At 40.5% G+C, this 25,769-nt stretch overlaps 1 protein-coding gene across 1 annotated transcript in view; it reads right to left on the reverse strand.

Annotated features, from left to right (window-relative positions):
- LOC141014486 (cadherin-18) overlaps window positions 1–25,769 on the reverse strand; it is a 95,578-nt gene that overhangs the window by 53,465 nt on the left and 16,344 nt on the right. Inside the window, exons 2-3 of the mRNA XM_073488299.1 lie at window positions 19,547–20,110; window positions 3,505–3,799 (exon numbers count right to left, since the gene is read on the reverse strand). Of these exons, the coding sequence (XP_073344400.1) occupies window positions 3,505–3,799; window positions 19,547–19,777 (526 nt within the window). The 5' untranslated portion in view covers window positions 19,778–20,110. The remainder of the gene's footprint in view (window positions 1–3,504; window positions 3,800–19,546; window positions 20,111–25,769) is intronic.

Consider the following 25,769-nt stretch of genomic DNA (forward strand, 5'->3'; position numbering starts at 1 on the left):
CACTCCATGAGAGTGAGAGACTCCATGAGAGAGCATCCCGCAGTATGAACAGCAGGTGAAAAACGGCTATTTAGAAACACACTATGCTTGAAAATGGCTTCTGAATTTCTTTCAAAAACATTTTGCAATCTGGTTCAACATATACAGATCACCTTTTCCATTATAAACCCAGTCACATACCGTGTCCTATTTTTACATCCACTTTCATCACCTCCTTTAGGTTTCAATCCATCCGTCTCTCCTGACCTCCCTGGACTTGCGGCTGCGACCACAACACATAATGCACTTTTTAAAGATCAAGGGTTGGGCTCTGAAACTGCATTACAACCACAAACCATGACATTTGCTTCACTCTCATTTGGAAAAACATCTCCTTGACGTGCACTGTAATAAAGCTGCAATTAGTTACCAAGATGTTGCTTGAGAGGTGACGGGTTGGAATAATAACATCGTAATGGGATAAATGATGTCAATACGAGGCCAAGTGTTGATTTTCTGAGGAGCCTGCCACTGGATATGGGAACTGATTGGAAATTTGAAGGCAAAATAAAATGTGCAACTACATTTCATAAAACATGGGTAGTAAACATAATTGATCTGTGTTTTAGGATGGATAGAAGCATCTACTGGGAACATTCGATAAAGGCTAATAGGGGGAAATAAATCAAAAGTATGTGCTTGGTCCTTTGAATGCAACCCTGACTCTCTATTTTGTTTTGTTTATCAAGAGTCCACATTTAACCATGCGCACTATTCTGCTACATTGGTCCCAATAACACTCATTAAATCATAACTATTCATCTAAACAAGCTGCCTCTGCCACCGAGTTCTGAAAACCACTATTAAACCTTTTCCCAGAAGTGAAATGATTGGCAGGAAAGCAGAGCTATCATCTCCAGCATGTCCATTTAGAGATATCTCAACTGGGAGACATACAGTGGTGGGAAATTGATACTCCTTTCATCTGGCACTCTAAAACATATTATTGTACCATTGAATGGGAGGTGGGAAACAGTAACGCTGGACTACCTGGCACATGCCCAGCTAATCAATTCAGACAGGAAAAAAGAACATCACAACCAATTAGCTGCCACACTCCCAGACAGCCCCTTCCTGCACTTGGGAGCGCCAGTATTGACAAATGCTGGGGGATTAGCGCTGTGGAGTGTGAGGACAGTTGATTGTTACAGCCGATTTGACGCTGCAGACGCCGAACCGAAGAGGAATTACTTTAATGGACATCAGCAAAAGAGGGGGCGGGAAAAAAGGCTAATTATTTTCCCCTTCACAGTCCTTGATTTCCTCCCTTGGGTCATCAATGGTGATTGATTATTTTTTGTGTAACTGATGATGAAGTTTGCGGCGAACATTGAAACTTTAAAATGAGTAGTCTGTGTAAAACTAAATGAAAAACACCAATATGCTGACAAGTGCTGCACGTGTATTTCCATTACCCTACTATGCACTCATTCTGAGATAAAGATTACAGCAACTAATTCACCCAATCATCAAAATCATTGTATGCAGGATTTAAAGGTGCAATATGTAAAATAGGGGGGAGCATATCACCAGTATATCACCAGAGTACTGCTTACTGTAGCTGCCAATAGCTAGTTAGCTCAGTTAGCTCATTTAACCATATAGCTAGCGATTCATTGATTATACATAAGTATGGATGACAGGTCTCCACTTTCTTTTTCACACAAAAATGAAGCCCAAATATCCAGAATACAGACGATGCCATCTTGCACTGGCGACGTCATTTGGAGCCAGAGTCAGTGCAACAGATATCTGATGTTGGAGCCTCTGTATCGAAGTCCCGCCCATAAACCTGCCCAACTTAATTGCGAGCAGGGTTCAGCTGTCAATCATGATGTCACACCCCCGTTTTGTGGCATCAAATAATTAATTAAAAGATAACTTAATAGAACAAAATTACACTTGAACATACACCAGCATGATTAGATTGAGTTAAAATGACAGAAGCCATCTTTTGAAAAAATTGATCTGACATGTACTTTTAGATTTTTTAGTCTGTGGGAAGGGGAAACAGGGAATACTGGCGAGAACAGCTGCTGGAATGGGCACCATAACCGGCTCAGCTGCCTATTAGCAAACATGGCCGGACAGGGACCGAACACAGCCTAAGAGACCAACGGAGGCCAGCTTGAAGACAGAATATAGTAAAGTGGTGATACTGCACCTTGTAGCTCTGTTCTGAGGGGCATTGGGCAATCGAAAACAAGGGGGTAGGGGTAAATACTGGAAAATGGATTGGGCCTTTACCTGAAATAAAATATTCAGTACCTGTCAATATATTATTATTCTACATACAAAGCATTTGAACATACAGTGCAGTACTCTCAGATGAGATTAAGATATGTACTTGACACATCCGACTTGGAAACAAATATACTGACTTGCAAAGTTGTATGTGTGTCAGGCACGTCTGGTCTTGAATATTCATGAATGCAACCAGGGAGATATTGACTGTTTATAAAGAGGGCGCCTACAGGTCTATTGGGGTTTGCATATTTAATCGGTTTTGCACATTTCCATCGTCTCACTGCAAGAAACTGATGAAGCTGTTCATTTCCTCTTTGAGATTTTTTTTCTAATAAGTCTTTCTACTTCTTTTCAGCAACTGAAGGGATTATTTTAGACAGGCAGATATAAATACAATCTTTTCAACAAACTGCCGGCACCACAAACTCCCTATCATATAGTTTATTTGAGGCAAAATCGCTCTGACAGCAGTTTGGCCACCGCTTGGACAGCCTACATATGTTTTGAAGGAGTGCTGTGAAATATTTGAGCATCGTACTTCTGAGCTATTGTGCTGTGAGGCGGAATTCGCTGGACTGAGAAAAGGGTGGCTTTTGTTCACGGAGCTAAAAACAGAACAGTACAATAAAGAAATAAAAAATAGATGTTTGCCACATGATGCTGGGCATACGAGGAGCAGCTGTCTCAGAGGAGGTGGATAGAGGCTTTTCTTTCCTCTATGATGTGGAGGACTCCACAGTCTCGATGGCGGGGATTGCTGTGGAGGCATTATTGAGTGCTTTATAAAGACCTGCCCACCCGGGAAACCATCACAGCAACCAGAAAACAAAGATGAAAAAGAGGACTCGGCTGGCTTACAGAAGATCAAACATTCTGCAGAACCTTATCACATAGGGGACAAACCAGAATGCTGTGCGGGGTAGTAACATGTTTGATCACAGTTCTTCATGCTAATACCTCTTTTTAAACCATCTTGAAGAAGGACATGTGTATGAATATATTCAAACATACACAAGATGTAAAGCCAAAGTTCTTGCCGTAGTATTTTTCTCTTTGCCGTCAGGATAAAAGGGATTTTAAACACGCAGAATATCTGAAAAGAAACTACATAACACTCAAGTTCAGACAGTTTTCTCATCCTTCAAATTAAGGCACACTGATGCTGACAGTAAAGTGCAATTATTTAAAAGGTCCAGTTTATTTTGTAGCACTACTCACCCACTTCAGACATCTCAGGCACCGTAGCTACAAAGGGTCCATCTGGAAATTTGGGCGCATTGTCATTGATGTCTTGTACTTTGATGATGAATTCCGACTTTGGTTCCAGCGCCTCCTCTGTGTGGCGGTCCAAGGCTTGTGCATGCAGGACATAATGCGTTTTCTTTTCCCGATCCAGGCTCTTAGTGGCATGAATATCTCCTGTCACCTCATCGATGATAAATATAGTCCCAGCGCCTTCCCCGTCCAGAATGTACCTGACGGATCCATCGCCTTTATCTGAGTTTGAGTGAAGCTGCAGGGAAAAGGCAGACAGACGGTGTGTGAATACAGGGAATAGAGCGTTGCCAAAATTACTTGCTTTTGATTTACAGCTTCAAAACATGATTCATGGGGTTTAAAATTTACAGTGGCCAAGGTGCACTGATGTAGAATGGCTGCAGGAGAAATACCTGAGGAGGGACTTCAACCACTATGATTATTAGTGAGTTAAATGATTGGTTGATTAATCTTTTAGTCAATCGTCACATTTAATGATAAAAAAAAAAACAAAAAAACAAACATTATCTATTTCAAGCTTCTCAAATGTGAAGACTTTCAAGATTTCTCAGGTTTATATCATCCTACACGTCTCCAGACTAATGTTTCACACTGGGTGCACTGGTGCGCTTAACTTTCTCATCCCTTTTCTAACTTTTTCATCTCTTTTCTAACTTTTTCATCCCTTTTCTAACTTTATCATTTCTTTTTCTAACTTTTTCATTTCTTTGGTTGCGCACCAGTGCAACCAAAGAAAGTGTTAAGTCGAACTTGACAGGTTTTTGGAGGGATGTGCGACGGAAATAGTTGCACCCTGGAATCCTGTTCTAAATGAATTATTCTTGAGCTTTGGACTGACAAAAATGAGAAAATTGAAGACGTTAGATTGGGATCTTGGATATTGTGTTGGCCATTTTTCACAACTTTTGATATTTTCAAAATAATCCACAACATTATGAAAATACTATAAATAGCTACAGCACTAGTCCATGTAAATACATGGATTTGGGTTTCATAAGAATAAATTACACACCCCATGTAATGCACTTTGATATAAACCATTTAAAAACAGTAAGCAGTAAGCTTTGCAGTATTACTGCACAGCAGAGTGGTCCTGGGCATATGTCTCAGCTTCAGAAAACTCCCCAGATCTAACGCAGACATTACATTATTCAATATTCTTCTCTCAGGCTTGCGTCTACCCGGGCATTGCTGAAGAAATGCATCTTTGGAGATTAAAGTTTTGGGGGATATCCTCACAAGACTATTAAAGATGGAAGAGCGCTGCCTCTTGCTCACCAGGAGAGAGAGGAATAAGAGAAAAACGAGCCACTTGTTCAGTCATAATTGACACCATGAGGATTAAGACTTTCATGCCAATTGCTCAGCTGTGTTGCAGTTTAAGACTTTATAAATATATTTTACAATACCACTGTATTTTCAAACCAGGGTGCAACAGTAACATTATAATTTAAACAATTTCATTTTATCGCCCATGAATAAAACATGTTAAGAAACATGGACTTTTTTAGTCCCTTTTTCCACAGGGAAATGTCACAACATAACAGAGCAATCCATTTTTATTGCGCATCGAAAAACGCTTTACATACTGGTGGTACTGGTGGTTATTTTTGTATTTCATATTTGTAGATGCACATCAATGAACTGTGAAAATAACCCTTGGATTCTATAGCACACCTCAGCTTGGTCTCAAACAAGATTCATGCAATGCTTTGGAGAACATAGGATAAACATACTGGCAAATAAATAATTCATGCTGTGTTTGTGAGGAGATTATATGTCACTCTTTCTCTTATTATTATATATGCGTAGCTTGGAAAAGCATGGATGTTTATAAATACCTGTTTGCAAGGTAACAAACTGGAGAGTTGGTGACAGAATCAAAAAATGTAAAAAATATTGTTTCCTGTCAAAATCCAACGAGCACTATTTGTCAGACATAAAATGGGCCCGTTAGTAAGCACTTTGATATGTGAGTTTTGCACAACAAAATCAGACAATTACCAGAACTCCCCAGAGACGAAAAACCTCTGCGCCTGAACAACAACAACCAACTGATAACAATAACAAAATAAAAACGTAATATTTCAACTTGAGCAGTTTAAAAAAATTAGAACAAAGAAAATTAGCAGGAGCTATCACAAGTTGAGACTAATCAACAGGAATGTCACTCTATAGCATGAATATGTCACAACATCTGTCCCAACCTGACTTTAAATATTCAACTGAAATGTGCTAATTATGTCATGAAATAACATTTTTCAATGTTCAAACTTATATGTCACAACATGTTTCAGCAAGGTGTATTATCTAATTTCTGTTTTGTGAATAATTTGTGAATAACTGTACTGTTGATACGTCTGATGAGGGATGGGTGATATACAACTAAATATACATTGACTGCAACATAAAATGCCCTATGTTACATTGCTTGATAATCTACTTACAACCAATCACATCACAGATAAAAAGCTATTTATAAGGCTTTCCAAAGTAGACACAGCGGTTCGGTTTCGTTATGCCAATTAATTGTGTAATTGTTGTACAAGTCAGATGGTTGGATGGGAGAGACGAGCATTGCCGGAGGGAACTTATTCATGTCGGCAGAGAAAACAACAGCTCAACAGTCACAACAACCTTAAATGTAAGGAGCTGCTGTGGATAGACGATGCAATAAGACATCAGGGGTGTGGAGATACATTGGCAACCTAAAGCCCCGGGGCTACCAGTCCAACATAACACAGATGATGGTGTCTGTAGGTTACCAAAGCAAAACACATGTACCAGCAAAGACGGAAAAGACCACAAATTAAGTTTATCACCTGAAGCACCAGCAATTAGACCCATCCACCCGAAGGCTCTCAGAGGAACACAGCAGCAACAAATGGTGATGTTACTGTGCTGCACCTGCTGTTGCTTTTTAATGGCTTTTTAATAGTAGAAATCTGAACTGATAAACATAACTGACCCAATGTGCAAGCTTCCTGGCTGTAAACATTTCAGAGTTTAGACAAACAAGATTTAAGATGTCAGTTTATTGTAGTTGAATTTCCTCACATAAATACATTCTCTGTTTGCAGCTCATGTAAATCTTGGTCAGTTGAGGGTTCTTGATCTACTCCTCCTACTGAATGTTAAGGTTAAGGGAATTATGAAGCTCACCAGATTAGTGTATAGTGATATAAACTGATATTGTATATATATATATATATATCATAATGAGTTTTTTGGCGTATTGCCCAGCCCTATATCTGCTTTCTGTGTAAGAATTTATATAATGTTCCTCTGCCAAGCCTGCAGAAATAACTGGCCAACCAACTGCTATGATTTTTTTGCTGTAAACACGTTTGACTGGTGCATTCCCAGAATTGGGACACAGCTACAGTGTCTTGGAGTAATGATGAGAGCTGAAAACAAGACGGTCTACTTTCACAGTAACCCAAATTTAGAAACAATCAATCATCACGCTGCTCAATTTTATTTTCGAGCATTAGAGCAACACTGCACCCATTATTGACCAAACAACACAACACGTCGTTGTCTTCTGTTACATAATTAATTACTACAGCGTTTCAGCTCTGCTAATCCTCCACTGGACCTCCATCAGACATCTCTGCTGGGAGAATTTGACAAGACTGGACAGCCTGTATACCTATACTGAGCATTACGTGGAAAAACTCAACAAACATTACCTTTCAGACCCTGAAGCTCAATTCTGGCCAACCCAGGTGTATTTTACAATTACTGAACAGGTACAAACACATACTCATTCATATTTAAAGGGCAAAAGACTTCACTATTACAAGTATAAAATACACAAACATTTCCAGAGGTGAGCTATTTAACAAGTTGAGCGGGCTCAGGCCACATCTAATCTAAACGTGGCCTGGCAAATAAATTAGTAATTAGAAAGCCGCTGTTGATTGCAGGCCCGGCTCTTGATGAGAGCCGACTGTCCTTTCCGTGGTAAATATCAAGCCTGTAATTAGATAAGGAGTCAAAGATCCTGTTGAATCAGGTAGTTAATCAGTTGCTAGATTGTACTAATACGAAACACAACTTTCAAAGCAAGAAATCAGAACATGTTTACACATCTATGGCCTTGTGGATAGGACCAATTACTCTGTTGACACCGTTTGGCGCATTTCTGCACTCGCTGAATTTTTAATGTAGTCAAAGACATTTAGAACTGGCTGATAATCAATTCCTGCACACAAATTCGATCATTTAAATGCAGAGAACCAGAGTTATTACTTAAAGACAGACCACTTCCATAACTAATACGAGGATATATCCACTTCTGTCCAGCCGCACTCTACAACTCCAGCTCATAAATGAAATTACGCCTCCAGTCAGAGTGCTAATTTAGCCATTGACTTCCCTTGCAGGAGCCGATAAATCATGCTTGGCAAAGTGCGGACCAATGATGCATATGGCGCCTACTGCCTTCCAAAATCTATGGGTGATAAAAGTGTCAACAGGTTGCGGGCCATTACACAAACATCACGGGCCGGAAGCACAGAAGTGTCAGGCCGGCTGAGAGTGAAACAGTATGAGGATACATTCAAATCAGAAAAGAGTGACTGGAAGCTAAAGACCCATGCTTCGAGTATTATCACAGGTTTTCAGCATGGTCTTGATTGGTTCTGAAATCCCCCTCATCTTCCATAACACCTCGTCATGGTCCATTGTGTGCTCATTATAAATCTATCCTACATACTGTGTGATACGTATTACCTTTTTGACCATCATTACATTTCTAAACCCTCTAGACTCCAGTGAGGATCAGAAGATTCAAGATCCAGACCTCTCCAGATATCCCCAGAAAACAAAAGGAAGGGACATATCATTGATTAATCTGCTAATAAAGCTAGAAAAAGCAAAAGTAGATGTAAATATCCGAGTATCAAAATGGCTGCAAAAGGGAAAATGAGTCTAAACTTGAAGGCGGCAATATAAAGTTGAAATCGGTTTCAGGCGGTATAAGCCTTATTGACTGCCAGTATTCATGATCTCCTGGCTTCTGACATTCCTACCATCGGTTTGTAAGGCTGTAAGTACTGAAAAATTCTCACTGACTGGGTATTTCTAAAGTGGGCTAAAAAGGCTTTTGAATCAAAAAAATTATCTTTTTTTCTTGTGAAAGAAGGTTATCTTAAAGGTCATTTCATAAATTCGTGCTTTCAAAGATAGTGTGATGAAGGGCTGAATGACTTTCAACCTTTTATGATGAAAATGTCTTTGTTTCAGTGGCAAAGGGGAGGAATAAATAAGAACAAAAGCAAAATAGACAACATGCCGCCGGTATCTGCATCGGCCAAATTGTTGTTTGGACATCAGTATTGCCTTTGGCCTAGAATTTTACAACTGGTGCATCTTACAAATACACCTTAATAAACTTATGACAGACATTCAGCTGAGGAAATGAGTCATTTACACAGAGAACCGGGGGAGGAACGTCCCTCATCACTTTAACAGTGAGGGTTACCGTTAAGGTGCCCTTGAGCAAGGCCCTTAACCCCTACTGCTCAGTGGCCAGCAGATCAGACTGTGGATTTACTGGGCCACTGCTACGTGTAAATGTGTAAATGTGATTAGGGTGTTCCTGAAAAAGAGGGTGGCGCTCTAAGTGATTTCACATTTATCTGGCATAGGTGGTGCCCCAAAACAGCTTGGTTGCTATGCCTATGCCTTATAATGTTAGAGAAAACCCTCCATACACTCACATCAACTGGATTTATGTGCAGTAAAATGTGAAGATGTTTTAGCCCCAGGTTTGTCTATCAGGCTACACGGAGGCCACCCTAACCATCTGACTGGTGGAGATGTTGGGGCCACAGGCACCTTGGAAAAAGATCTGCAAAGTGATCTTTCGCACGTTTTCCTACCAAAGAAAAATCATTTAATTGGTAATTATAAAATAAAAGTGCTGTATCGTAGGCAACTGGACTTGTTTCAGTTTCTTGAAGACGTTTCACCTCTCATCCAAGAGGCTTCTTCAGTTCTGACTAACTGGAGAGGAGTTTCAGAGTCATTAGGGCCACTAACAACTCTGAAACTCAGACCTCACACGTGTCACTGCTCATTTCTCTAGGCAAAAGTCAAGTGAATTCAAATAAATTCAGTCAACCGAGGCCTTCAAGACCAGTTTAAGACATATACAACAACCAATATTGGTAGGTCTTATATTGATATAACTCCTCCTGCTGTAGGTAAACTGCACTCATCTTTCTCAGGTTTCCTAACCCTCTCTGACTGCTTGATGATATCAAAGAGAGGAGAAGAGGCAAATAAATTCACTTGGGGTGTCCAATTTTCTCTGGATGGGGAGGTCCATCACTGCTGTTCAGGGGACAGTTTATATTTCATATATTTCTTAGTCAAAGCTGATTGTACAAAACTGGGCTCGGGGCAAATTTCTGTCACAGGATTTCAAATACAGGGCTCCATTTCTCTGCAGAGGGTGCTGCTACTGCATTTCGGCTTCAGGGTTGGGATATTTTATTTATAGTTCATTTTGATCACACAGAAAATTTCATGACTGCCCGCCTTAATGTAATTAGTGTCAGTTTTGTTTAACGGCAGAGCAGCCCTGATATGAGCTTAACATACATCAACAGTATATGTGGTAATATGAAAGAGAAGGGAATGCAGCAATGTCCAGTTTGCAATAAATAATGAATGGAAACGAATGGAACACGTTCATACACACTGATCAGTAAAGCCCAGGGAGATGTCATGTGAGAGGTGAAACGATGACCTCTGCAACCTTGTTTTGTGGACATGTCTTCACGAAGACTTAGAGGAATCCTTTTCCTCCACAGGGCATCAAAACAAGGGATTGTGTTTATCTCTCTGTCTCTATGGGCGACTTTATTAAAGACTAGTGGAATAGATGACTGGCATGTGGCTGGCGGCTGGCAGCTGGCAATGCATTTCTGAGGAGTTTAAAGAGATCAACGGAGTCTGGGGCTCTGAAGTCGCGGGTGAAAAACACTCCAATCTCAAGGACTTATAATTTCATCATATGCCCAGAGGAGCAACCTGAGAGATAGTGTATCTGCGCTTTCCTTTGTCAACAAGCTACGGGTTTTCACTGTTTGGGCTGTGTGTGCTCATTGTCAAAAGTAGCCTTAAACGGTTTGTGTTCACAACCTAATTGGTGCTCGGAGCCAAACAGTCTAGCTTTGGCTGTGTCGTACAACTTGTCAGGTGTCTAAGTCAATTACAAGGAGAGAAAAGATTTGAGGAAGAACGCAATCCTCCAGCCCGACAGATATTTGCCACTGCAACGTTATTTCAGCAACATTAAACTGTACTTTTTTTTACTCCTTTGGTAATGCTGGATAATATTAAAGTTAATGGGTCACAAATGTAATCAAACTGGGGCTGTAACTTGTGATTATTCAGTCACTCATTAAGTCTGTCAGAGTTGATGACAAATGAGGAGCCACACATCCTGAGTTTGCCGGCGAGTGAAAATTGCACAGATGAATAGATGCTTTTAAAGGCAAATGTACTTACACCTGTTTGGCCAACATTATCAAAATGCTAGTCATTAAATTGGTTTCTGATTGACAGGTTGATCATTAACTAATCTTGCTGCTGTTAAAAGCTGACAGACCGTGTTTCTCATTAAATGAACTAGCCTTTTTATAATCACTATAACTGTGATGTATTTTTAACAGTTTTAAAAATATAGACCAATGAATTAATAACCAGATTTACATATATTCATTCAATCTGTTATTAATTGATATTATTTAAAAATCATCACAGATACATATTAATTCAAGTTTTTTTGTAAATATATATATATATATATTTCAGTATATGACATATCTTTTCTTGTGTTGGTTTATTTATACGTTTGTCTGGATTAATTACAATATGACCATTTTGGACTTCTGAACTGCACTTTGGTCTGACTGGATTGTTTGAACATCTGATTAGAATGATGCTGGTTGCAGAAATCCAGATTATTTATTCATTGAAAAAAAAAAAAAACACAGTGAGAACAAATATAAGTTGGCAGGAGATTCACAATGTCTGTGATTTAATACATTTGATTTATCATATCCCCCTACAAGACAAAGTAATGTTCTGATGATATTGTTACCTGTGACACCATTTCTTCACACCGTTTCATTTTCTGCCAATTGATAAACCAATCAACTAATCATTTCAATTCTAATGATGGCAATCAGTTACATTATCCAGCAGCTATTAAGTCCACCAAGAGAGCTTGTAATCACTCAACAAACAACTATAATACAACAGAATATCTTATCTCTATGACAGAGTATACCTTCTTAGACATCAAATTCAAGGACTTTCCAGGCCTAATTCCCATGTAGGCATAGTTTTAGACATGGATCAAGGTTAATTACCGTTACAACACTGAGAATTCTTATAATGAGAATGAGCAGGCTATACAGGCGCTCACAGACAACAATTAAAAAGAGAGAGAGTCTTGATTGCTCCGTGTTATAGTGATGGCAGAAACCACAGGAGACACACACAGACAGCAGAATGCAGCACGTTAACCAACATTTAGTTAAAAAACACATCAAAAGAACTTTTCAAAATCAGTTTTCTTGCACAAGGTAAAAAAACACTTTAAATGACCCACGTCTATTTATGCTTTTTTCACAAACTTTCAAGGGCATGATATTCCCCCTCTTTTCCAAGGATTTCAAAGACTCATGGGAACCCTGCTATGAATGAATGAGCTAAAAAAATCTGCTAAAAGCCACCCCAGTCGCACGTCAGAGTGTGTAATAAACCTGCCGATCCCCGTGAGGTCAGCATGTGGCTCGCTAGGTGCTAAAAGTCCGCAGATGTATGAAGGTGCAGTGCCAGCAGGGGGCGGTAATGATCGGAAGAACAGATAAATGCAAGTCAAAGAACCAGATGGTCCATTTTCTCAGGAGGTCTGGAATAGTTGTGTGATTTATTCAAGGGCCCTTCATCAAGGTGACCCGGTTCAAGTCCTGGGCGAGGCAAATATAGCCAGGAAGTAGTTATTCTAAGCAAAACTGATCTTTTCCTCAACCTCACCAAGTAGTTTTGTTGCCTGAACCTAACCGAGTAGTTTTGGTGCCGGAACCTAACCGAGTAGCTTTGTTGCCTGAACCTAACCGAGCAGTTCTGGTGCCTGAACCTAACCGAGTAGTTTTGTTGCCTGAACCTAACCGAGTAGTTTTGTTGCCTGAACCTAACCGAGTAGTTTTGTTGCCTGAACCTAACCGAGTAGTTTTGTTGCCTGAACCTAACCAAGTAGTTTTGGTGCCAGAACCTAACCGAGTAGTTTTGTTGCCTGAACCTAACCGAGTAGTTTTGGTGCCGGAATCTAACCGAGCAGTTTTGGTGCCTCAACCTAACAGAGGCACTTTGGTGCTTTTATTTTGAAAGTGTAACCTGACATAGCATGCTTGTACATACTTGAACATGGAAGAGAACGTGTTCGTTTTCATGAATAGGCGAGGCCAAACAGACAGGACTAGATTAACTGGCGGGTCTATTACACAGTTTGGTGTGATAGCAGGTTGCTAAAAGCATTTAAAACTTCTCAAATTATACATAACCATCAATAAACTCGTTCAACCATAGCAGATGAGAGAAGATCCAACCTCTCCAATTGTTGACCAGTAGGACAATATGCACCATCACCGCATCCAGTCTTGGTTTAGACATAACCACTATGCCAATTATTCTATTCCTGCCAATTCTTTCTGCAGAACAAATGTAGAGCTGACTGACCACATGGTGCTGCGATAATCAGCCAAAATACTAAGTGGCTGCAGTTCAAACAGACATTATTCATGTCTATCTTCAGAGTCAAGAAAATTATTTAATCTCTTTAGATTTTGGCAATCATTAATGGAACATGGAAAATATCAGCTGCTTGGAAATAGGAGTACACGACATGTAGCACAATCTTCAGAATCACATGCAGCGAGGGAGGATACGCTCTATTCAGTGCCATCCTGATACATTATTAGTTGTTACGCAGCTTGACCTTCATCTGTTTGACTCCTGTACTTCTTTTCTCATCTGTACTTGCCTTGTCCTTTTCATTATACAGATCCTGATAATGTATGTGCGTGGTCGGATTGCATTATTGTCAAATGCCCTTTGTAATGGCTTGGTTGTGCTCTTTTTACAGATCCACATAATGTATGTACCCTAGCTAGCCTTCATTCGCTCTCTGCTTGCATTAAAGGATGTTGCTTTGCTGCTGTTATGTCCACTCATTATGGACTGTGCAGAAAGAGAACAAGAGGGCCAACAAGAAGAATATCTCTCTGCTGCAGGCAGAAAATGAATAAGTATGGCAATAAACCCTGCATGTGACAATCTGGAATCAAATTTTATACCAGGCACAGAGCACAAAATATGTCAAAATAACAGCCACGCAGGCTACATTTGGGCTGATTGATCCAACGCTGATTTATAATAGATTTTTCTGCGAGTTCAACTTTCAGTGAGATATCAAGTTTATGACTCAGCTAAACGGGCCTGCGGGCTACACCAGGGCACAGCACATTTGTAGAGATGCACTGAAGCTACAAATAGCTGTACATGCTTTACTGCAAGCTCAACATCTTTGTTTATCCGCGTGTTCTTTGTTGGGATTTCACAACTCTTGTAATCAAACCTGCGCTGGACAAACAGCGGCCACGCTTACTTTGTGTCGGCTGCAGAAACAGTCATTAATACTGTGTCGCTTTGATGTTGAAAGCAGGTCGTGCTGATGCTCAAATGGTAGCTGAAGGTGGGAGTCAGGGTTTGGAGTGCTTATTCTATCAACAGTGTGCATGCTGAGGGGAGCAGGGGGGAGTTGGGAGAAGGAGAAATGAGCAGGGTACGTGCACTAGCTGATGATCAGTGCCTTGGCTTCATATTTGCAATTAGTGAAGGGGGGGTGGGTTCGTGTTTGATTAAATCTCGGCTCTTTTACTTCACTCAAGAGGACTTAATCACTTTCTATGTGGGCGTGCTTGATTGTCTGATTATCACCACATTTTTTGGCCATGCACCCTCCCAATCAACTCCTCTGAGCGCCCCCTTCTCTTCGATTGATTTGTAACAGTCACAGTAAACCCTGATGATGGAGCGCCATCCTAATGACCATACATCAAGAGACGGCGATGAGGGGCGTGCTGGAGACGTGCCGTCGATGCACATCACAGAGATCCGCCCCAATAGTTGTCCTCTATTTTGACATCTGCGGGGGGAAAGAGAATGAATCGCTGTCTTCCCAGCAGGATGGTTGACTTCTTGATGTACAGTAATGAGATTATTAGAGTCCCGGAAGCAACTCTGACACTCATTTAATGGCTCTGCCTCTAACTGCTGCTAAAATTTCACATTGGAACGAGACAGAAATGAAACCGTCAGCAGATCAGCTTTAGAAAACATGTTTCTGCCTTGTGCTCTGGCATTGAGTGAAGGCAAATGGTTTTAGTCTCAAGTGTCTAAATGGTGCTAATATGTTTGAACGTTTGAGCCAGAGGACAGGGGAATGCACTTTGGAAATTACGCATGCCTGCACAGACAGCAGGCGTACAGTAATCTCGAAGTGTTATTTTCTGCAGCATCAATGGAAGTTTAACTGTTATTCACATGGTTTGGCATCCTTTTTATCATCCTTTGTTTGGCAAATGTGTGACTGTATCAAGGACTCAGCAGATCAAACACATTTCTATCCCTGACAAGATCAAGATGAGCGTTTGCAAACAAAGACTGCCTAAAACCCAGGTGAAAAAAAAATCAATGGCACTATGCCACAGATACGCACACACAGCATTTACAGAACTGTACATGTTGGTGCTAAATCGATTGCTCTTTTTTTCAGTTTTGGTTATCATTAACTGTGTAAACCTGCAGCAATCAATACTTTTGTATAAGCAATGGATTATATGACTATGCATATCATGGAAGGTGTCACTTTTGGTGACAAACCCACAGAGATGGAGCAGCAGGCAGATGCTTTCAGTATGAAAGATCAGATAAAAACCTACTGCACACGACAAAGTAAGCAACATAGAGGAGCGTTTAGCAGAAGGGAGTCACTTTCTGTTAAAAAGTAGTGAGGACATACGTAAGGGCCAGATGAAGGGATCATTTTAAATGGTCAACAAATGTGATTGAGGCAATGTAATAGGGGGATCAGTATGAGGTCTGAGTAAATAATTACAACAGGAAAAGTCCCTAAAAAGGGATGTCTATGGCTACTATATTGTCGACAATATGAAAATATTCTGCATAAAACGCACAATAATGGTGACCTACCAAGTAACAGTCATCCATATTATTAATATATTATATTATTAATATATCCAATATTACAGCAAATGTTGAAAGCACAGGTGCATGTCAATCAGTCGCTTTCATTTCTTAGTTTATATTTCTTGGTTTTTCAGAACATTTTAACAAATGACCCCTTTAAAACAGTGGTTGGGACAATTCCACGTATGGTTTAGCACCTACAGAACCAGGTAATTCCTTCAAGATTTGGTGAAGACCAAAGCAGAGCTAAAATAAGTAAATATCAAATATTGGTCAGGTATCTTGTTCAGGTGTCCCCAATTGGCCATTAACAATCAGTGAAGGCTGCTTTAAGTCACTTATCAAACAAAGCTGTCTGACATTTTGCTGTTTGTAGCTTCTAAAAAGAGAAACATTAATTAAAAGATACTCAACAAAGTCAAACGTTTGCTGATTCCAGCTGCTCGTCTTTGTCGTTTATGACAGTAAATGAAGCGTCTTCAGGTACTGGTTGGATTAAAAGAAGCAATTTGAAGACGTCACTTTGGACATTTTCTCACAGATTTTGTGAAATATTTTTAACCAAACAATTAATTGACTATTCATGAACATAATCGACAGATTATTCACAAATGAAATAACTGTCAGTTGCAACCCAATAATGAAAACGTTTGAATGTGTAGCGCTACTACAAGTACAAATATAGATGCAGTCCCGCACGTGTGCAGTGAGTGCAGAAAGATGTCAGAAAGATGTCTCTTGCTAAGTACTATTTTTGCTGTTTTCAGGATGTTTCTCTTTCCAACAAATGCACAGTAATAATGCATCACTCCCTATTAAATTTTCCTCGTTTTTCATGTAACACTTGACTGCATTAACACTGAAAACATTCCGTTCTGCGTGCACTTGTTTCCTGCATTGCAAAGTGTGGGTGAAAAGCAGTTTAATGGAAAAACCTCACTCCACTCTTCTTTCTTCCCACTGTTGAGCTATTACTGTACATACAACAAGACAGTTGCCTGATTCTGTCACAGCACAATCCATTTTTAGATGTATGAATAAAACATTTAGCCACCTTTCTTAGAGGTTGCCCTGCAAATGAACACAGGATAAGACGAGGGGTATTCCACCCAGTCTAGTTTGAAGCTCCCATTCAGTCAAATCTATATTATTTGCTGTATATTTTTAGCAGCAGCTCGGCCCCTTGATACAAGGATTTTTGACTGAGGATCTACTGTATTTTTCTCTTTATCAAACAGCTGCAGCTGTTCAGCAGCTCCTCCAACAAAGTTACAGAAGACAGTTCAGCGCAGTTCATACTCATTCAGGGTTTGGGGATTTGCATCGTCTTCTAAAAATTACCATCCCGTCTGTAACCTGCCCGACTACTTCAAAGCGCCACGCTGAGCTGATTGACATAAAGACATTCACACCTCCCATTGGGAGAGCGGGTTGTCTCCTGTCTCGTATCTGGACAAGCCCTGTCCCCTACCAAGCATTTGCGTCTCACTCATGCACAAAGCTGTCATTTCCCAAATGCATCAGCCCCTCAGAAAGGTGTCACTGGGGATTATGGCATACCTCAAGGGGATTAAAAATGTTCTTGACAGACTGGCCGCTTCACTTATTCCCAGAAGTCAGTCTAGTCACTGTGCTGTCCTTTATGTGAAAGCATTGGTAAAATGTACACATAACATTCCCAGCTCCCAAGGCCACTTCTTTCATTGTGGTATGCTCAGTTGATGTTTGACATTGCAGATGTTTTAGCACACTTCTGCTTCTTACACTGACCATGCATAATTAGAATTTCATTCCTGTGTGTACTATCCCACACATCTTATCACGAAACGTCTGTTTCAGAACTTCACATTTTTTGATGATGGCAATTATCGACAAAGAAAGTGTTGGCAATTCCCTGTAGTGGAGCTGCTCATTTGCTGCTCGCTAATGTCCAGAGTTTTTAATCAAGCAAAGGGAGGAGGGAAAAAAAAAAAACAATACAGAGCAGTACGTGCTGAGTGCATTAATCCTCCTCCTCCTCCTCCTCCTCCTCCTCCTCCACTCCTGTCTTCCTCTAATTAAGGGTCATTCTGTCTCCTGGCCACATTAGGACACTGCACAACAGTCCCAACCCACATAATTAAATGTTTTTTTGTGCTAACCATCTGGAGACCTCATCTCTTTAAACATGCATGTCAAATTGATTCCTTAATAATGTTTATGTTTCTTCTCAGTGCTTTATTATCATCCAGGATTAGCTGTTTACGTTTGTTTTGCTTTCATCAGCGGCACCCACCACACACACACACACACACACATATACACACACATACACAGACACAGAACAACAACACCCTTAAGGTAGGAGTAGAACTAGCACATCGGCTAACCAGCCAGCGACCCAAGCAATTGTGAACTTCAAAGCAGTGGACGAATTTAATCCAAGAGTAACTACGTTTTCATGCAGTTTGTGCATCGACCGGCTGACGCTCTGAATGCTGCAAATATCTTTGCTATTGTCTAATACTCAGGACACAATGTCTTGGATTGTGTTTGTTGGCGTTGTGGGATTTTATGGTTCATCCATGCGTCAAATAATATTAGCAAAAACATGTTTCACCAATAAATAACCTTTCTTTCCCGCTTTGTCAGCCTCGCAAGGACACTGTGATTAAATCCCCAGGTTTATTTCAATAAGGAGCCGTTCGAGGTGGAAAGTGATATTTGCTGTTGTTGATTTTCATTTTCCCTCTCGCCCTTCCTCTTTTTTTCCAAGCATGTCATCCCTCCTTTCTTTCTTTTCCCCTTCAAATGGCACTGTTGTTGAAATACAGACATATGTGCAGTCAGAGGAGCGTTCTGCCTTTCCCATTCTCTTTCTCTCGGAGTGCGGTTGAGGGGATTAGTCTGTGTCTGAGTGCCTAGAATAATGATCACTGCAGCGGAGAAACACATTTCAGGAGATAAGGGCAGGCAATCTGCAAGCAGAGGACTTAACCAGCTCCCTGTGGCTTATTGTGGAGCTAAGAGAAAAGTCACCAGCAACAACCAGGCTACACCGTGCCCTCTGCACGAGCAGGAAGGAGAACCACTACTATCTTCTCTACTGCGAGGTAAATCCATCAGTTTGAAATGACACTGAAATTACATTCATAAAAATTTCTAACTACGAGGCACCCCGGCTTATAGTGTCCCCATTGCACTACTGTCCAATTTCTTACTGCGGTGGTTCATTTCCCACCAAGAGATCAGATCTGGGTTCATTTCCCACAGAGAGACCAAATCTAATACTTCAGTTCAAAGATGGCTTGATGTAGAGGGCTATTCTCACTTTCTAACTGAATCCACTCTAGCATAGCCGGCTTCCCAGAGTGACAGGCAAGCTGAGAGGCACACCTTAATTACAGAGAATAAAACATTTTTTGGACATTATCATAAGAGGAATTTCGGTCAGACGACGTAATGACAGGAGAGGATAAAAAACGATGCACACCTTCTCAAATGAGACCCCGAATTTCCACTTCAGACGATAATAAAAGCGTGTACAATGCCGACGTGGCAATCTACCTCAATGGAACAGCTTGCTCCTGCTCTAACCCATTTCTCAATAAACAAGAGGAGAGAGAAAAAATGCCAAGTAAGCTGTTGAAAAGCAAGTTCCCTGGGATCAAAAGATTTTTTTTTTTTTTACAGTTTAATGAAAACCTACCTTTCCCACATACTGTGCTTCTGTTCCAAAGTGTTCTTCTAAAACAAAGAACTGGTTCCAGATCCAGCCACGCTTAGGCCTGTGGTGCACCTCAGTCTCCCCGTTGGCCAGTTTGGTCTGGTTCTTGGAGGGCACTTTGGCGGGGACGTGGTGGCTCGCCCCGTAGCACCTCTGGATGAAGCAGAGGCAGACCAGAAAGGGACAGAGACAGGAGGTGGTGGATATCCTCATGGTGGCGTGTGCTTTTGTAAAGTTATCCCTGTCTTCCAAGGTGGTAAGGTCCTCCCACCACCGTCGCCGCCGCCGCAGCAGCCGCCACCACCACTAGCCACCGCTGCAGGCTCGTGCAAAAAGAGGGATTTAAATCCAAACTGTGGAAATAAAGGTCCCGGTAGATCCTCTAAGGTTCATGGCTTCCAAGCCGACGGTTTCACAAAAGAAAAAGAGCAAGAAACATTTACATTATGGAATTTCCAAGGCTGTGAGATGCTGTGCAAACAGACGTGAACTTCTGGGTAGTTCTACCAAGAGCAGAGGTTAATCCCGGAAGCCATTCTGGATTTCCTGGGAGAGAGAGAGGAGGGAGGAGAGAAACACAGAGTTAGAGATTAATTTGATGGATATTAGAAGCTAAATGTCCACTAATTCCCTCCAATTAAATTGCAACTCATAAATCCTTACAGATGAGGACATGCACTTCAAACTGGCCAACTGTGATAAAGTACAAAGCAGCAGCAAGAAATCTCGTTTCAGTATTCCAGTCGTTTTTATCATTGTGCAGATGATATAAACAAGTTTAGACTCGAGGAGTAACAGTGCTATTAAAAGGTTGGCCATGTCTCTAAGGTCAGAGAGCTGCTCGGTGACTGATAGCGCCCTGTGAGGTCAGAGTCATGTATCAGAGCAGAGCAGCGGCAGCCCGTGACTCAAAGGATGAGTTGGCTTTATTAAAAAATATCCGCAAAAGGTTTGATTTGGATGTTTTAACAGGACCGGGGCATACTCAGAGGCTTAGTGTGTGCCTCAGCACGGTGAATAATAAGTGTGGCAGGAAGAAATACATTTACTATGATAAGGACAGACATCAAGCCACTCAGACGTAAGGCAGAGGGTGATTTTTAGAAGGCAGTGAAATGGAAAACGCAGATGGGAACTGTTTTTCTAAATCAAAATTATATATTGAAGATGGCACTGAAGTAGTGAAAAATAACTGCAAGCATTGTTGAATTTTTTTGTTTCTGAGCATCCAAGGGGCAGTTGTGGTAGTCTCGTGTTCCTGCATGTGCTGCTGTGTGGTCTTTAAAGAGAATATGTGAGGAATCGTCTAGTCTTGGAGTGTTTCTTGAAGTTAGATATGTTATTTATTTGCTGCTTAAGAGTGAAATCTGTCCTCGCTGCTTACATTTCTTTCTTTTTTTGATGAGAGGAAAACGCATCATTTGACCTTGCTTCTCTGAGATGCCCTTCAGTGTGATGACAGAACTAAAGTAAATAATGATTTGATAATCTCATCTCGGTTGCTGTGCAGGGAGATATGAATGAGGCCTTTCTCAAACAGGGTACATCAAGTTCGAACTTGTGCCAGGAGAACAGGAGGAAGCAAGATGCTCAGTTTGCAAATGAGACAAAAATGTTCTTGCTGACTTTACCACCTCTGCCATTCCCTGCTGATTATACTTAAAATCACTGGTACACCTGCTTTGTGTGAGGTTCATGTAACTAGCTATCCAGTGCTTTCAGGTATACCTATTTTTATCAGTGTATATTTGAAATGAAACACATTTAGTAAACACTGCATTGGAGGATCTATTTGTCATTTTATTCACTGTGGCAGGCTCTGTACGTTAAGGCAGCCAAAAGTACCCTGAGGCAGAAGTGTTGTCCATTGTTGACAAAACCATGAACCTTGACTTCACTTAGAGCCAAAACACTTGACCAGCAACACATATTAGATTGTAAGACTGAACTTTAGCCTCCAAAAGAATTATATTTTAAGTTTAAAATGCAATGGACACATCACTGCCACTGATGCATTTACTGAAGTAAGTCTGTTGGTGATGACCATGGACACTAAGGCAACAGAGGTTAGACTGTTGGTGATGACCATGGACACTAAGGCAACAGAGGTTAGACTGTTGGGGATGACCATGGACACTAAGGCAACAGAGGTCAGACTGTTGGGGACGACCATGGACACTAAGGCAACAGAGGTCAGACTGTTGGGGATGAACATGGACACTAAGGCAACAGAGGTCAGACTGTTGGGGATGAACATGGACACTAAGGCAACAGAGGTCAGACTGTTGGGGATGACCATAGACACAAGGGCCATTATTGATTAATCTGTTTTTTTCACTATTAATCATTGAATCATTTTGTTCGTAAGATGTCAAAAAACTGGGAAAAAATGCCCATCGCAAGTTCCCATAGCCTAACTTTGGTCTTCAAATTGTATATTTTGTCCGACCAACAGTCCAAAACTCAAAGAATCTTCAGCTACCATAATAAATGACAAAAAAAAAAAGCTGGAACCAGCAAATGTTTTACATTTTTGCTTGAAAAGGACTTAAACAATTAATTGATTGTCAAAATAGTAACTAATTTTCATTTGATCAGCTACTGATTTATGGACATTGAGTGAATGTTCACATCTTGAAAATGTCAAAGGAGACATTTTTCAAGTGGGCTTAATTTCTTGCCCAAGTCTTCAAAACAAAAGTTTTGTACATAGCAACAGTTGTAGAATGGAAATTGTAACAGTTTTGGTCATATTTTCTGCCATTATTTCTCAGTTATTCAGTGTTCACAAAAGCTCCCAAAGCATACTTAAAAGAGCGGATGAAGAACGAACACTCAGAAGGATTTGAATCATTCTTGGTTGAATCCATACTTCAAACTGTGAGTCGAATAGTCAGGCTTTTGACTGACATTTCACCATTCCACAAAAACACGCTTAACATGTTAAGAAAAAGCACAAAGAGACAATCCCGTGCTGTTTTGGTATGACAATGGGTAGGGGGCTGTATAATGCTATCTTACAAATAAACAGGTTGTTCCCGCGGAGGCTGTGTGCGCTTCTTAGTCACACCGAGTTGTCACAAAAATAGAAAACTGCCACCGCCATTTATACGAAAAACAGCTCCCTGCATTAACAAGTGAAACTTTAAGTGAATTATGTGAGAGTCAACACTGAAAAACAAACACGAAGTAAAAAGAAGTTTAGGCCCTTTTCCATAAATAATATTGATAAGAAGTACCACAGTCAGAAAAACTGACTTCAAGAGGAAAAGTCCAACATTCAAAGTGGTGCAGCTGAATAGCAGCTTCGTGGGGATTATCGAGAGGACAAACACATGCATTTGATATTTAATAGGATCTAGGAGCTGACAGACTTCAAAGGCTGCTGCTCTCTATTTCTTACAATGCATGTGACAACATTAGAGGGAAACGCTAAAACGAGACATTAATGCAACTTATGACTGTCACATACTTTGAAGGATAATCACTGAATTATTTTTTTATAAATATAAATATTTTCACATATATATATATGGATTAAGATGGCTTTAGAAACCCTCGCTAATCCCCATGTTTCAAATATCTCTACATGCAAATTATGCCGCTCAACCATAGTTGTTGGTGATGTTGACTAAGTGCAAGTGGTTGTAACGGGTAATACCTGCTGCGAGACCAGGCTGCGAAAGAGAAGGCAGAGTCTGTTCCACATCGACTTGGATTAAAGCAGTGGGGGATAAATACTCAGCAACACTCTAAACATGTGTAATCTGGGGAGAGATTCTCATCTGCATAGGTAGAGCTACGCCCAAATCCTGCTACAGCTGCTCTCTTCAAGTAAATATCAAGCCGGCAAAGAATACTGATAGGTCCCTTTTCAAAAAGGCTGTTTAAGGCTTTTTCTTCTCAGTTTAGAATAAATTTTCTTATTTGATACTGTAGTTAATTTTTCCACCCAGTTGAAGCATCTTGGAGACAATAGTGGAACCTGAGTGAGTCAGACTCTGAGTCAGAATGAGAATATCTTTTCCAGTGGTTTCACTTTCGCCTCCTGGGGCTCTCTTCAATCAGTCCCCTAATTGTCTGATTATCATGCCGATTCGAGGCAAAATACATTTCGGGAAGCCATGAAATCAACAGCATCTGGCTCTGTCAATGGAAATAAACCCCCCTATTTTTATGATGATGATATTGTTTTGAGCAGCCTTCTGCCCACGGCGTGTTCATATATGAGCTGCGTTTAGCCAAATGGGTTATACTCAGAGGCAGCCATAAAGAACTTGGCAGGATGCATGAGAAAAGTGGCTTTGTTTACATGCACATACAATTTCTCTCTGGGATCTGGTTTGGTGTACGCTGTACCTTGATCTTAACACCCTGGTTTGGTTCTCTGATTGTGGAAAAATCATGATTGTTCTCCAGTTAGTTTAAAGAAGAAGACTGGATAGCTGATCCGACTAAGAAATGAAGCTCTAGCAAAAGTTCAGTCAAGAAAACACATTTTTTTTTGCATTCTTATCATGTAGTTTATTTCCCATGACATCCTGTCAGTCACTCCCCTCACACATTCTCATTCATAATCTCCTTGCTATCATTCTCTGGGGCTGTCATTTGACATATCAGCTGTTCTCATCTGCTGATCTCATCTATCCAATATCACAGCCACACACTTCTTGCTGTTGCCCCTTTTTAAATGTTTCTCTCTCTGCCTTAAGTTTGTTCATGCTGCTCTCCTGTGCACCCTCCACCTTTCCATCACCGCCTAATCTTCGAAGATTCATCAGCCTCAGTGTCTGGACTGGGGGGGGGGGCTTCTTGTGGCTGCTGCTAAAGGCAGTCGAAACCTCGATGTCTAGGCTCCAAAGACTTTCTGTCAAGACTTACCAAATATCATCTGTCATAATAAACAGTTTTCCTTACTTCATTCACTTCTCCTCTCTTCTCCTGATTCGAGTATTTTTTGGGGGGGTAGCCAAAGACTGATCTTCTATGCTGTAGAGCTCCACTGTTGACATGAACATTACCACACAGTTTACATTCCCATATAAACCATTCTGTTGCCCTAAACACAACAGCACTAAATGTGTATAAATCTGCTGAAAATAGTCCCCAAAGAACTGTACTATGTCCTGCGTACAGCCCTTATATTATTGTAAGTATTTTTCAAAGATTCACATCATCAGGCGGAACTATCATGCTTTGACGATCTTGGTAATTTCATGGGATTTGTTGACGATGCAAATATAAACATATATAAATTAATTTCACATCATTTCACTTTTTGCCCCCAAGTCTGAACAAATCTGAGGAGGGCCTGAAATTATTAGTCAGTTGACAAAAATTAAGAAGTGATTTATCGAACAAAGAATCCAAATATTTACTGGCACCAGCATCTCTAAGTAGGGTTGTGTCAATACCTATATGATAGAATCCAAAATTACTTCAATAAAGCCTAAAATGCTGGTATTGTTGAGTCCATCAGTCGAAGAATGATCCAATACCTCATCTATTTATTGGAAATGGGACACCTGACCTTTGTTTGTTTGAACTCAGTATCAGATGGCACAAAGTCAAGGTACCGGAATCGGTATCACAAAGACAAAAAGAAATGGCATTGGTACATCTCTAAATGTGAGTATGTGCTGCTTTTTCTGTTGTACATCATCATTTTCCATCATCACCTTTGGTTATTTGGACTGCTGGCCAATCAATGAATGATCTATTGACTGCTCATAATAAACTAATCAATGACGAAAATGTGAATTAGGTGCAACTCTTACTCAAGACCATTGCAAAGCTGTGGGATGATTTCTATCCTAGATAACCAACCACTCAGCTGAAAAAGATAATGCTTTTTGTTTTTAATGTATTAAATTATTAAACTTTTTGGGCACGTTGCATATAAAATATAGATACATTAAGTCATCACATCTCCCATACGGATCCACACTTGCACAAAAATACCCAGCCCTTGTGATGTTTCCATTCCCTGTCCTCCCTGTTCCCTTCGCTCCCAGTAGTATGTCTAAAATTTTCATACTTTCATTTTTATTTTTGCAGGTGGACTGTTCAACCTGTGGCTAGGACACCACTGGCAGACAAATACTGAGTCTCTTCCTCCTGTTTTATTCATGGAAACAGGAAAACTCGATTGCAGGGAATCAACCGGTCATGTAAACAACCTAAATTGAATAAGACCTTGGCCGAG

This window comes from Pagrus major, chromosome 19, assembly GCF_040436345.1.
Source record: "Pagrus major chromosome 19, Pma_NU_1.0".
NCBI classification, from domain to species: Eukaryota; Metazoa; Chordata; class Actinopteri; order Spariformes; family Sparidae; genus Pagrus; species Pagrus major.